We start from the raw sequence: 13,962 nt of genomic DNA, 5'->3' as shown, positions 1-13,962 counted from the left end.
CCCCATATCTTCTCACCACTAAACCAGTTTTCAACTAAATGCTGTACTACTTTAAGAACATTTAAGACACTATAGTTGTCCAGAAAAGTGAAGATTTCTTTTGTTCTATGCTGTAAGGATATCAATTTTTTCCTTCTGTAGGATTATTAGAAATTAAGATCACTTGTTCTGGTATGGGGCCACTAAGTATTTTGCCATGAAATTTTAGAATAGTTCCTGTTATAGGTAGTTTTGTTTTTAGAGGAGGTTTTGTGGTGGGGGGGAGGCAGTGGAGCAACAAGTAATTGTTCAGCTGTGGTTTTTTGTTTTGTTTTGCTTGTGAGAAGTGGCTCTTTTTTAGTGTCAGGTACCTGTCTGTCTCACTTGTTAGTTAACTTTTCCAATTGAAATGCATGTTTCTATATTGTACTGCTTCTGCAACCTCATTTACCCCCATAATTCTGTGTTTAGTTTCTGCCTTTGATCCTTTTATTCAGCTTTCTGATCTACAGTTGTTTTCATAGCTCTTCTAAGTCTGAGGCAATCTTCTGCAAGTTAGTATATTTTTGTCTATTAATTACGCAGAGTCTGCTCCAGTAAGTTACAGCAGTAGAAGTTGCTTCTTCTCTTTTGGTAGTATGTGTAGGGAGGATCCATTGTCAGAAATGTATGTAACAGTGCAAATGATCTCCTTGACTGCTTTTATAGATTTTTGTAAACATTATAGATTTATATAGCATTGAGAGAATGTGCTTGAAATAGTACTGGTCATAATGGGAAATTAGGAAGGATAGTTAGAAAAACAGAATGAACAAGTGTTAATAAATTGTCAACCCTAGCACCTGATTACAGTAGTTTATAAATGGAATATTTTTCTGGAAATAATGTCCAACTAATTTAGATTCAGGATACAAGGAGGAAATTATCAGCTTATGTGTTTTATATCATTTAAGAATAGATAAATTTACAATGTAACATTTTGTATTCAAATAATGCGTAAGACTGTCAGAAATCTTAAGGAATTGATCTGAGCAATTTAGAACTATGCCCAAAGGGCTATAAAGCTGTGCATACCCTTTGACCCAGCAATACCACTATTAGGTCTTTTTCCAAGGGAGATCATTAAAAAGGGAAAAGGACCCACATGTACAAAAATATTTATAGCTACTCTTTTTGTGGTAGCAAGGAATTGGAAATTGAGGGGATGCCCATCAGTTGGGGAATGGCTGAACAAGCCAAGTGGTATATGAATGTAATGGAATACTATTGTGCTATAAGAAACGATGAGCTGGTGGATTTCAGAGAAACCTGGAAGGACTTGCATGAATTGATGATGAGTGAGATGAGCAGAACCAGGAGATTATTGTACACAGTATCAGCAACATTGTGTGTTGATCAGCTGTGATACACTTGAATCTTCTCAGCAATACAATGGTCCAAGATAGTTCCAAAGAATTCATGATGGAAAACATTCTCCAAGTCCAGAAAAATAGAACTGAGGCATCTAGATGCAGATTGAACCATGGTATTTCTATTTTTTTCTTTTTTGAGGTTTTTCCCTTTTGCTCTAATTCTTCTTTCACAACATGACTAATGCAGAAATACGTTTAATGTGATTGTACATATATACCCTATATCAGATTGCTTGCTGTCTTGGGGAGGGGGAAGGGAAGGGGAGGGCAAAAAATTTGAAACTAGAAATCTTATCAAAACAAATGTTGAAAACTATATGTGTAACTAGAAAATAATAAAATACTTTTATTTCGAAAAAAATCTTAAGGAGTTTATGATCCAGTCTTACTGTTTTTTATCATTTTTTTACTGCCTTTCATAGACTATGTCTCAAGATCATTTCGGTTTCTAAGGAGTATGGTGAATCTGGTCAGTGAACTTTCGAGAATGGCATACTTAATAGGGTAGTCAGGGTTAAATAGAGTAGAGTCAAAGAACTTTGGGACAAGAGAGGGCCCATGAGTACAAATTTTGTTATATTGAGAATTAGAGATATGACTAAAAACTTGTATGGAGTCATTTCTGTAGTTGTTTTTTATAAGGTGATGGCACTATCTGTGGGTCCTTTTGGTGTATGTGTGGTGTTTTTTTGTTTTTTGTTTTTTTTTGGAACACTGAATCTCTGATTGCTATGTTGACCTTTTGCCCACTATCCTGTTCCTGTATTAAATGATTATATTTGATGGAATATAGGCTCCTTGAGATCAGGACTTTCATTTCTTTCTTTCTCTATCCCTCTTACCTGGTGTATAGTTGAATGAATAATTGTTGCTCTATTGATCATTCCATTTATACTTGATAACACAGAGTGTTGTTATTTCTATTTTTTAAAATTAGATGCCATTCCCTTTGAAAAGTGCTATATATTAGCACTTTAAGGTTCACAAATGTTCTAAATATATGTTACCTTATTTAATCCAATATGGTGAGCAGTTTTCTCCTCATGTTTTAAAAGTAATATTTATACTTAACTTTTTAAAAAATACTTTTTGAGGAACATTCCAAATCCCCAAAATGAAGGGCTACATGTTTATTGATTTCTCTCTTTCAACTTTTTTTTTTTTGTCTTGGCCCTGTCTTTTTAGCTGAGCCTTTAAGGAAGACAAGGATTTTGAATGGAAAAGAGTTAACTCTAAATAGGGTTAGGAGAGGGAAGAATTAAGTTGATACCCGAGTTTTGAACCTGAGTGATAAAGGGTGGTGTAGTTGCCTCTGGGTTGTTGTAGAGATGATGGATTAGTTGTATTTTAGACATGTTGAATTTGAGGTGCTATGGGGATATCAAGGTAGGGCAGCAAGCTACTTAAAATGAAAGACTAGAGTTCTAGTGAGATTATGACTTTATATAAATTTGGGAATCATCCACACAATGCTGTTAATTGAAGTCATAGAAGCAAATTTGATCATCAAGGGGCAAATGGATAATGCTTCAGGGAAAGAGAACTCAGCCATATAAGTGAATAATGGGAAAAAATCAAGGGAAATAGAAAGTTGTGACAAAATTTGTAGAAGGGCCAAAGAACAAGGTCACCAGAGCTGAGCTACTGTATTTGATTATTGTGGAATCATTTTACTCGGTATGGGAATAATTTCCTGAAACTAGTTGCTTGAGAAGCTAGGGAGGGAAAGTTGGCATTATAAAAATAATGGGCAGTAGGAAGTTGAGGTGGTATATTTGTAGGCTGTGGTGAAGAAGATTGTAAATAGGGAGAGATGGGGAGGAGACAGAAAATATCAATGATTCTTGGGTGTGTGCTGCAGGAAGGATCCTGTCAGTCCCCTAACCATGGGTCCAGAAGATGATTATTAGTGGCCAGAATAAAAAATCAATTCCTATAGTTACTGAAGGTTTCATAATTTGCCTTTTCCTTTTAAGTTACTTAGAAGATCATTTAAGGAGATAATGGCCCTTTCTCTATGTCAGCCTTGTAGGCATGAAGATGTGGAAATGTCTTTGTGTTTTTTCCTCCCTATAGACTCTTTGATAAATTATTGCTGGTGAGAGATCTTTTCTCTGTGCTCCTTGCTTATGTTAGTCTGTGCTTTTCGTCAGCTGCTGAAGTGCTGGGGTCACTCCTCCTGCCCCATCTGTCCTTAGAAGAGGCATTGGCATTGGCAATTACAAGGTCACCTTGAGATTTGCTTAGCTCATTTTAAAGCAGGAGATATATTTTTTTCTTCCCCTTTCTGCTTGTGGAAGTGAAATCATGAGCTTGTTAGAAGGATTCTGGGACATTACAAGGATATGTAGGCTTATTCCCACCACTTCATCATTCCCCAACATTAATTGAATTTCCAATTCATTCAGCACTTTCATGTACTCTCTGTTTTGGACTAAGGGCATTCTTAGCTCCATGGCATCAGATTTTTGTAGAAGAGAAAAGGATAAACTAGGAATAGAAGTGGATCCCCTGAATTGACTTTCTCTGAAATTTCTTTATAGAATGTCACTCCTTCCCCTTTCCTTGCCTTCAAAGTGGTTGATTTAATAATGGGTGGGGGGTGGGGCGCGGATTGAAGTACTAAGAGAACAATTAATTGACTTGCTGAATCAAAGACATAACCCAGATACTATCAATCATTTATCATATGGCTTTTCTTTTCTTTTTTTATCTCTACCTCCTACCCATCCCTCTGGGAACCAATTTGAAGAGTGAACATGGCTTACCATCCTTCTCTTTTCCTTGTAAACACTGTTTCACTGAATTTGACTTTATCTTGCCAATGGAGAGGGTGTTTGGTTGTTGCTTTGTCCTTTTGGGAAATAGGTTCCTGTCCTACCTCCCTGTTTTTCTCAGCCTTGTCAGATCAGGTTTCTCAGTTTTTCTTTCATTCTGAGCCTCAATGAATTTATTAGTTCTTGGTTGTAATTTCAATCTCCCAATTTACCCTCTGGAGTCATCTTTATATATTTTGCTTCTCTTGTCTTATGACAGAATTATGAACAGAAAAAATTAACTTCTACCCTTTAGTGACTCCCTCCCTGACAGCACTCTCTTTTGTTGTTCCTAAAACATGAATTTTAGACCTGGTATTTGAATGAGTGCTCTGACAGGAAGAATTCGGAAGCAACCATCCCTTTTTGTACTTCATACTTGTTTCAAGGAGTTTTTGAGGAGTCAACAATTTGAAAGGATGGTAATAATGTTCACCAGCAGCATGACTGATTTGACACCTGAGCCTCTCTTCCCTTTTGACTTGATCAATTCACTGAGGCAGGGTGTTGAAAAGTGGATGCTCTGTTCTTAAGTATTCAGGGATGGTTTCTAGTCACTTAGTAAAATATGTATCTTCTTGTCTTGTCAGTAGTTTTTTCAGGCATGGCCTTGAAGAGCTGTAGAGAATTTGCAACTCCCTTCACTGCCTGGGTTTGTAAAGACGTACTTTTCTTATATATATTCTTAATGGGATTCATAGCCCAGTTTATTTATAGATATGTTTTCATACATATCTATGCCCTACATACATATGTATGCCCTACATACCTCCAAAAATATACATACTTATGAGCTATTTACTATCATATTTGTAGTGACTTCCTTACAACTTGATTCTACACACAGCATCATTTGAGGCTTCATGGGGATGTCAAGAGGTCTTTTACACTTCACAGAAACACTTATACTTTGTATTTGGGTTTTTTTGTTTGTTTGTTTTTTAGTGAGGCAATTGGGGTTAAGTGACTTCCCCGGGGTCACCCAGCTAGTAAGTGTTAAGGGTCTGAGGCTGGATTTGAACTCAGGTACTCCTGACTCCAGGGCCAATGCTCTATTCACTACATCACCTAGCTGCCCCATACTTTGTATTTGTTAAGATGAGTGTGAGTGATCAGTCCTTTCACATCTGAATTCTGGGGCTCAGCACAGAGGTGAAACAGCATATAAGCATTTGGGAGCTTTGGTGACAATCATTACAGATCAGGTGCAGAAATGAATAGAGGGCATATGAATATGGCTGCTTTATGGTCTTCTGTGTGTGTTAGTTCTCTGTCTTCTAAGAGACACATTCCATTTTTGCCCCTGAGGTATGCCCAAAACTGAAAGCCTCTACTCGTCAGGTATATCTATAGGGCAGTACACAGCATGTCCAAAAACAGTCCATTTTTACCTATGTCCAGTGCTGACAGCATATACCCATATTAAGCATGACCCTTAGGGCAGTGAACAGCATCCCCAAGACTCAGTTTCTGTATTTTTATACTGGAAGAGGTTTCTACTTCCTCAGGTATTATCTCTGCTGCTTAGAACTTTTTACACTTAGAACTTTTAGTGTTTTCATTAGTAGGAGATAATGTTCTATCTTTCACTTTGACTTAGGGTCTTTTGTCATTACAATTGTTTGAGTAGGCTGAGGAGGGCAGGATGGCCATATAGTATCATACTACACACATAGGGCCGTCTTTGATCTAAATAATCTTAGAGCTCTAGGTACACATGCATATTTGTCAGGTTTTTGGGGTTTTTTTGGTAAGGCCTATTCCGGAATTCAACAGGCAAGCAAAAATGCTATTCTATATTCAAAAAGGGAAGTGAAAAAGTCTGCAAATTAGAACTAGTAACCTTGACTTAGATTTCTGTCAGAATTCTAGCATATATTTCTTTTGGGGGTGTGTGAGATAATTGGGGTTAAGTGACTTGCCCATGGTAACACAGCTAGTAAGTGTTAAGTGTCTGAGGCTGGATTTGAACTCAGGTACTCCTGAATCCAGGGCCAGTGCTTTATCCACTGCGCCACCTAGCTGCCCCATAGCAGCTGTATGTTCACTGAACATACAGTGAACATACAGAAAAGGAAGTAATGATCACAATGCTTGATAGACAATCCCCTTTACCTCTTTTTGACAGTTACTAAATCATGGTAGATCATGAGAATGAAGTATATAAGTTTACATGGATTTTAGCAGGGGATTTTGATGTAAGCTTTTCTTACTATTCTTGGACAAAAATCCAAACAAAGCAGAATACATGGTTTTAACATTACATGGATTTGAAACTGGTTAATTGACCAAATACAAGAAGTAGTAATTAATGGTTCCTTGTCTGCCTGAAAAGGGGTACCCAGGCTCATGAACCTCCTTCCAAATAGCAGTGGATTGTGCTTGGCCACTTCCAAGATCACTAGCAGCCACCTACCTCACCAGTGGTCCATCATCCAGTATACATGAAACAAAAGAGTATTCTAGTGACCAAAAGCTCCTAATTCCTATATGGTTTTAATAATACTGTATGTTAGGGCAGCTGGGTGGCACAGTGAATAAAGCACCAGCCTTGGATTCAAGAATACCTGAGTTCAAATCCGGCCTCAGACACTTGACATTTACTAGCTGTGTGACCCTGGGCAAGTCACTTAACCCCCATTGCCCCCCCCCCCCCCACAAAAAATAATAATAATACTGTATGTTCTATATGTATTACAAGGCATGCTCAAACCTGGGAAATTGCACAGGTTTTGTGGTAGCCTACTATAGCTTTGTACCATATAATATTTTTATAAATACCTCAGATAAAGATAAGTTTATTAGTTTTGTAGATGACATAAACCTGAAAGTGATAGATGTCATACTGGGTGAACATCTAGGACATTGTGCCAAATCAATTAATATAAATTTTGATAGAGACAAAATACAGAGTCTTCTATTTGGGTTTTAAAAATTAACTTCAGAAGTACAAGATCAATGAGGCATGGTTAGAAAAAAGTTTATCTAAAAAGATGTGAGAGTGGTTTGTTTTGGTTTTGGTTTGTTTGGGTGGGTGGGTGGGGCAGGACAGTTAGGGTTAAGTGACTTGCCTAGGGTCACACAACTAGTCAAGTGTCTGAGGTCGGATTTGAACTCAGGTCCTCCTGACTCCAGGGCCAGTGCTCTATCCATAGCGCCACCTTGCTGCCCCAGATGTAAGGTTTTTATTGGCCTGCAAACTCAATAGAATGGTTTGGCTAAAAAGAAAACTCACACAGTCTTGATCTACATTAAGAAAGGAAGGCCTAGCTTATGGAAATAAGAAACTGATAGCCCTGCCATACTCTACCAGGTTCTGACCATCCCTGGGCACTTTGTTCAATGCTCGGCACCACTGTCTAGGAGTATCATCGATAAGCCAGAGAATATTCAAAGGTGATTTTCAAGGATGTTGTGAAAGACTGAATTCCTCCTGTGTTGAAGATGAGCTGAAGCAACTAGGGATGTTTGGTCTTGAGCAGACAAATCTCAGGTGGGGCATGCAGGTCTTCAGGTATTTGAAGAGTTGTCACGTGAAAGAAGTATTAGGTTTGTGCTATTTTGCTTCTGAGGGTAGAGTCAGGAGCAGTGGGCGTGGAAGGCACAGGGGAGTATAACTTAGATGTCAGGAAAACCCTCTTCACGACAAGAAGGGATCCCAGAGTGCTATGGACTTCCCCTGGAGCCTGTAACTTCCCCTCATTCGAGGTCTTCAAGCAGAGAATGCTGACTATTTGTCACATTTGTTTTTGAAAAGATTCTTTTTATTAAGGTTTGAGTTGGAGTAGCTCTCAAATTCTGTGCCTCCATGGGTTGAAGATTTGTCTTAACAAAGCAACCAAACTGGGATATGAGTTCTCTCCTCTCTGTGCAGTTTTGGGTTAGGTAAAGCTATTAACTTTTTTGGTGTGGGGAGTGCAGTGAATGGTGCCAGCTAATCTCCTGGCAGCCAGGTGGCCCAGTAGATGCAGTGCGGGGCCTGGAGTCAGGAAGACTCCTCTCCCTGAGTTCAGAGCTGACTTCAGATACTTCCTAGCTGTGTGATCCTGAGTATGTCACTTAATTCTGCTTGCCTCAGTTTTCTCATCTGTAAAGTGAACTGGAGAAGGAAACAGCAAAATCACTTTAGTATCTTTGGAAAGAAAAGCCCAAATGGGACCATGAAGAGTTGGATACCATTGAAATGAGTGAACAACAACAAATCTTTTGGAACAAATGCTCTCCTGACTGAAGAGAAAGAGAGATGAATATGCACTTGCCTATATTATAGTGTTCAGACAAAATATCCTAAAAGTTTCAATAAAATGAGAATTTGGAATTCAGTATACTAATTCAGTAACCTATTGTATACATGTATTGTAAAGGGATGGGTGGGAACCAAATACTAAATGTAAGAGAGAAAATGTGTTGGGAAAAGGAGCTTTATAGTTCACATGAATGACTTAAGTAATCTATGAGTTTTGATTATGTAAAAATTTTCTCACACACACAGTAACTGCAAGAACATATCTTTTGATGTCAAATGAAGATAGTGATATCTCTTAAATAGAAAATACTCAAACATAAACACATTCATATGAGATTTTTGCTTAGCACATCCATTTATATGCCCACATAAAGTCACATCTTTTTGTAGTCAATATACACAATTATAAATGTTGTTTTTCAATTATGAGTTATTTAATAAGAAATCAAGTACGTGTATCATGTATGTTTATATGTTAACAGAAATGTCTGTATTTACTTTAAATCTCATTTTCGTGTATTTATACATACATGCATGAATACATAAACCCATCATAGAATTTCAGAGTTGGGAGGGTTGGTGACCTTAGTCATACCCACTTCTTTATTTTATAGGTGTGACAGTGGGCCACTTGTGAACCTTAGGAATTGACTGAGTTGGGAAACTAAAAATTCTTTAGGTCTGGTCTTCATTGCTTAATCAAACTGCCTTACATTAATATATTGATTTTTTTTTCTTCTTCTAGATCACTCCCAGTAACCTAAAGACTTAACCTATTTGTTGTCCAGTGCCCTATAACCTTTTTAGCTGGCTACTGGTTTTTAGGATTTGTAACTGCATATGTAAAATTGTCATTTTTCAACCTTAAATGTTCTTTTTGGCTTTGTTTTCCTACAGTTATCATATAACTGTCAGAATATGTCTCTGGTCATAGATTTTTTTTTATTTTTATTTTTTAGATTTTATATTTTTAAAGTCATAGCCATGGAGTGAAAAGTATTCTGTTGTACTCCAGGTTCTCTCCTTAACTATTTGATTTTAGGGAAGCCGAATCATTTTCCTTGGACTTTGGTTTCTTCATCTGTAAATTTAGGGGTTTTATCCAAGGTCTGAGATTTTTGGCTCAGATTTACAAGGTTATGATCAAATGGAATGATCATATTCCCCTTTTTATTTTGAGATAAATGGATGTCCAAGGGTCATTTTGTTAGGCTTATTCAACTCTAACTCAGTTTTTTTTGTTTTTTTCATTTCAGGTCAATGTGACTGTGGATTATATCAGACCAGCCAGTGCAGCCACTGAGACTGTGCCAGCCTTTTCAGAGCGTACCTGTGCTACTGTCACTATAGGAGGAATGTGAGTGACTGCAGGCCCCATGGGGATGGAGAGGAGGAAGTTGCTCAGAACTCTTTAGAAACAAAGTGGGCAGTAATTGTTAAAATGCCTGTGAAGGACTAGATACTTGCAAATCATTTTAATGTTGCTCATTAGCTAAGCACGTACTTTCATTGTTATTATTTCAGATATATTGGGATCTGACTATGTTCTTGCTATTGTGTGTAATATATTACTGCTATTAACAGTGTCATTTATTGCATGTCCTCCATGCCCTAGGTACTATGCAGAAAGTATTGATTCTTTACTCTTTGGGAGCATATTTTAAATTGGAAATGAAAAACAATTGGTTATTTTTTCAGTGCAGAAATGGATAGTGATTATGTAAAGAGTTTTTTTTTTCCTTCTTCACTGTCAAATTCATCAATGGCTATTTTCAAGATATTTTGGTTGGTTAGAGCATATTTAGTTGTGTGAAAGGGAAGGAGGTATCTTGCTGGGCTAGGCTTCCACAATAAATATTAAAATAGTCAGTCTCCAGTAGCAATCCTCACCCTATATAAAATATACTAGAAAAAGATAATTGCTTCCTTTTTAACTTAACACTTTTATGTATTCTCTATTTTTGGTTTTTTCTTTTTTCTTTTGGTGAGGCAATTGGGGTTAAGTGACTTGCCCAAGGTCACACAGCTAGTAAGTATCAAGTGTCTGAGGCTGGATTTGGACTCAGGTCCTCCTGAATCCAGGGCCAGTGCTCTATCCACTGCGCCACCTAGCTGCCCCTTTAACTTAACACTTTTAAATGCTTTTCCTTACAAAATGACATTTCTTTTCTTCTGAGGGTCATTATGGAAGAAAGAAAAAGAGTAGATTGCCTTATCACATAGTAGAATTGTTTTATTAAAATTATACTGAGGCATTTTCCAACAAACACTTTGTTCACTGCCATACCATGAGGAATCAGCCTTAAACAAGTACTTTGTTTTTTCTTTGCTCTAGACAGGAGACATCCAAAGCATCGCAGTATAGAATTGTTACTCCTTCCTCCCCCTCTTACGAGGGCTAGTTTTTTTCCTTACTCAGTGACACATCTGGAAAGGAGTATCTGCTGCTGTATTTGACATCATGTGTTTATTTGTAAGCACTTTCATTTCTAAACAGAACACATCACACTTACCTGAAAGAACTGTCTTTTTAAACTTATATATCATGGAATTACTGCTGAAAGTCTGGTTTCTCTAGTGGTGTCCTAGTGACTGATTGGGATAGGTAACTATGGTCTGAACCTCTTATGCTGCTCATTCACATTCCAATTCTCACATGGATTACCCACATTTAGTGTTTTCCCCCCCCACTCCAGAAAAGAGATTGCATCTTGGTATTTACTGTATGCTGCCTACTTCAGGAGGGCCTTAAGGTCAGATTTGGTGTTTCTCCTAGTCCTGTGATTCTCTGAGAGTATCTCTTAGGGGATAAACCTATCTTTTTTTTTTTTTTTAGTGAGGCAATTGGGGTTAAGTGGCTTGCCCAGGGTCACACAGCTATTAAGTGTTAAGTGTCTGAGGTCTGATTTGAACTCAGGTACTCCTGAATCCAGGGCCAGTGCTCTATCCACTGCACCATTTAGCTGCCCCCTAAACCTATCTTTTGGTTAGAGGGAGCAGCTACGTGGCTCAGTGGATAGAGCACTGGGCCTGGAGTCAGGAAGTCCTGAATTCAAAGACAGCCTCAGACACTCACTTCCTGTGTGACCCTGGGCAAGTCACCTAAATCCATTTGCCTTAATCTACTGGAGAAGGAAATAGCAAACCACTCCAGTATTTTTGCCAAGAGTTGAACACAAGTAAACTACTGAACAACAACAACAATTTGTTTAGAACTATAATAAGAATATCTAACTTAAATTCAGAATGAAGGACTCTGAAAACAGAACAGTGATAGGTTTTCATATTTCATAGAGGGAAAATTGAAGGAGAATCCAAACTGTACATTTGAAATGCTGACATGATTTGCATATTTGTTCAGTCATTTGTTTTTAGTTGTGTCTGAGTCTTCATGATACCATTTGGAATATTCTTGGCAGAGATCCTGGAGTGGTTTGCCATTTCCTTCTCCAGCTCATTTTATAGATGAGGAAACTGGGGCCAACAGGGTTAAGTGACTTGCCCAGGGTCACACAGCTAGTGAGCATCTGAGTCCAGATTTGAACTCAGTGAGAGGAGTCTTCCTGACACCAAGCTTGGCATTCTATTCACTGGGCCACCTAACTGCCTGGATTTGCATACACCTTGAGGGATTTTTACAAATAGATTATCCTAGATTCTGTGTCATAGTTTTTGTACTTGTTGATTCTTTTTTGGTCAAGAGGCCACATTACCTTGGGATCCCAAAAGTCAACACCCAAAGAAGTCAATGAGATCTAGGTAGAAATGTGAAAGAGGAATATTTTCATGTGTCTTAGATGCTCACAATCTGAGTCAATGTTTCTGTTTTAAGATTGAGCACCTTCACCATTTTACTTTTTTATTTTCTGTCTTCTGTTGTTTAGGGTCTCTGAAATGATGCAGAGTTTATCATCCTTTTGGAAGGGCCATTTTTTCATCTAATGCCCTCTGTGGAATCAGTGAAATGTGATAATAAATTAAAATTTTTTTCTTGATTAACTTTACCGTGGGATTAGTCAATTCGTTAATCAAATCAATCTAAAGGGGGAAACAACTAAAGACAAAGCCTGAATCCTCCCTTATTCTCTTGTTCTTGTATGAGGAATTAACTTATCCTTTCAGTCCTGGTTTTATAACATCAAGCTGTCAAGATGTTGTTTCTTGTTAATTACTTTTTATTGTATTTAAGACACTTAAATAACTCTTCTTCTGATTTAGTTGTCTTTGTAATTAGATTTAGTCATTAAAAACTCATCCTTTGGTTACTCCCAGAAATCTTTAGTGAAGACTGAGGGTTTTTTTTGAGTTACCTATGGCTGCGTATAGCTATCTCAGGTTCTTTTAGTTCTAATTTCACAAAACTCATTGAATTTTGTTTAAATGCTCATATTTTACTTCATTTTATTTTATTCTGAATTTTAAAAATCCAATACAAAGTATCCTTTAAAATGTAGAAGAGGAAAAAGATTTTACATGAAACTAAGAATCTTATTTATATACAGCTTTGCAAGCTGCCCTAGTTTGTATTTCTTTCTGGGCTTTTCTTTTGTACATTCAGTGATCCTCTTTTTGTCTTTTTGTCTTCTCATCTTTTCTCCCCTTCTCCCTCCCCTTACCTTTCCCCTTCCTTTTTGAGAGAGGGCCACCTGATTGCTATCCCTCCTTCTAGCCATGGGAAAAAGAATAATTGAAATAAAACCCTTGCAGCAAATAGGCATTTTCAAACAAAACAGAATCTTACATTGACCGTGTCTTAAAATGTGTTTCTCATGGCAAACTTATTTAGTAGTTTAACAAGGTTCTTTCTCTTTATATGTTGCATTTGTCTTGAGGGTTTGGAAGGGTCGAGAAGTTTTTCCTTCAGGAAAGCTACTTTAAAAGAAATTAGTGGTAGTCATTCCAGTTGGTATTTGGTCTTTTTAATGTTCACTTATCATGTGACCCAATACCAGGGAAGCATTCAGGCATCCCTTCATTGTTCTAGAGCCTGACTGGTGTATACATAGTGGAAGACAGAGGTAGCTCTGGTTTGAAAGAAGCACAAACAGTGCATAAGGGATGAGTAATGGAGTAGGTTCAAATTAGAAATGTCTGTTTTTAGCCTAGGAAGTTCCCTGTACCTTATGAGTTGCCTAAATTTTAGTAACTATTTATTGTCACTGTCAGTTCCACCTCCCCAATTTCTCTTCAATGCCTATTGCCATTGTTTCTTTAGCATATTATAGTCTGGTTACAACTTGTAATTCTATCTGAACATATGACTATGCTGAATGGCCATCAAAAGGTGGTACCAGTAGCCAAGAAGTCATAGGTAGGCAGCTTTTACTGAAACTTTCTAGGAAGAAGAGGGGGAGGGAGGGAGGGAGGGAACAAACAGGAGACAGTGACTGACTGACTGACAGACATCTTTCCATATCCTACCTAGTCTCAGGCATGTTACTTTGCTATAATACTGCTAAATTGATTCTGTACTATATTGTTAAGTGCACACAGTGTTAGAGTGAGGTTT

At 37.6% G+C, this 13,962-nt stretch overlaps 1 protein-coding gene across 1 annotated transcript in view; it reads left to right on the top strand.

Moving 5' to 3' along the window:
* The window catches only part of SND1 (staphylococcal nuclease and tudor domain containing 1), a 486,824-nt gene that overhangs the window by 199,615 nt on the left and 273,247 nt on the right, over nucleotides 1–13,962 (top strand). The window contains exon 12 of the mRNA XM_043965422.1: nucleotides 9,710–9,810. Coding sequence (XP_043821357.1) covers nucleotides 9,710–9,810 — 101 coding nt within the window. The remainder of the gene's footprint in view (nucleotides 1–9,709; nucleotides 9,811–13,962) is intronic.

Source organism: Dromiciops gliroides, chromosome 5 (assembly GCF_019393635.1).
Source record: "Dromiciops gliroides isolate mDroGli1 chromosome 5, mDroGli1.pri, whole genome shotgun sequence".
In the NCBI taxonomy this organism is placed as follows: domain Eukaryota; kingdom Metazoa; phylum Chordata; class Mammalia; order Microbiotheria; family Microbiotheriidae; genus Dromiciops; species Dromiciops gliroides.
Note: the sequence above shows the minus strand (reverse complement) of the source record. Positions and strands in the feature narration are given on the sequence as shown.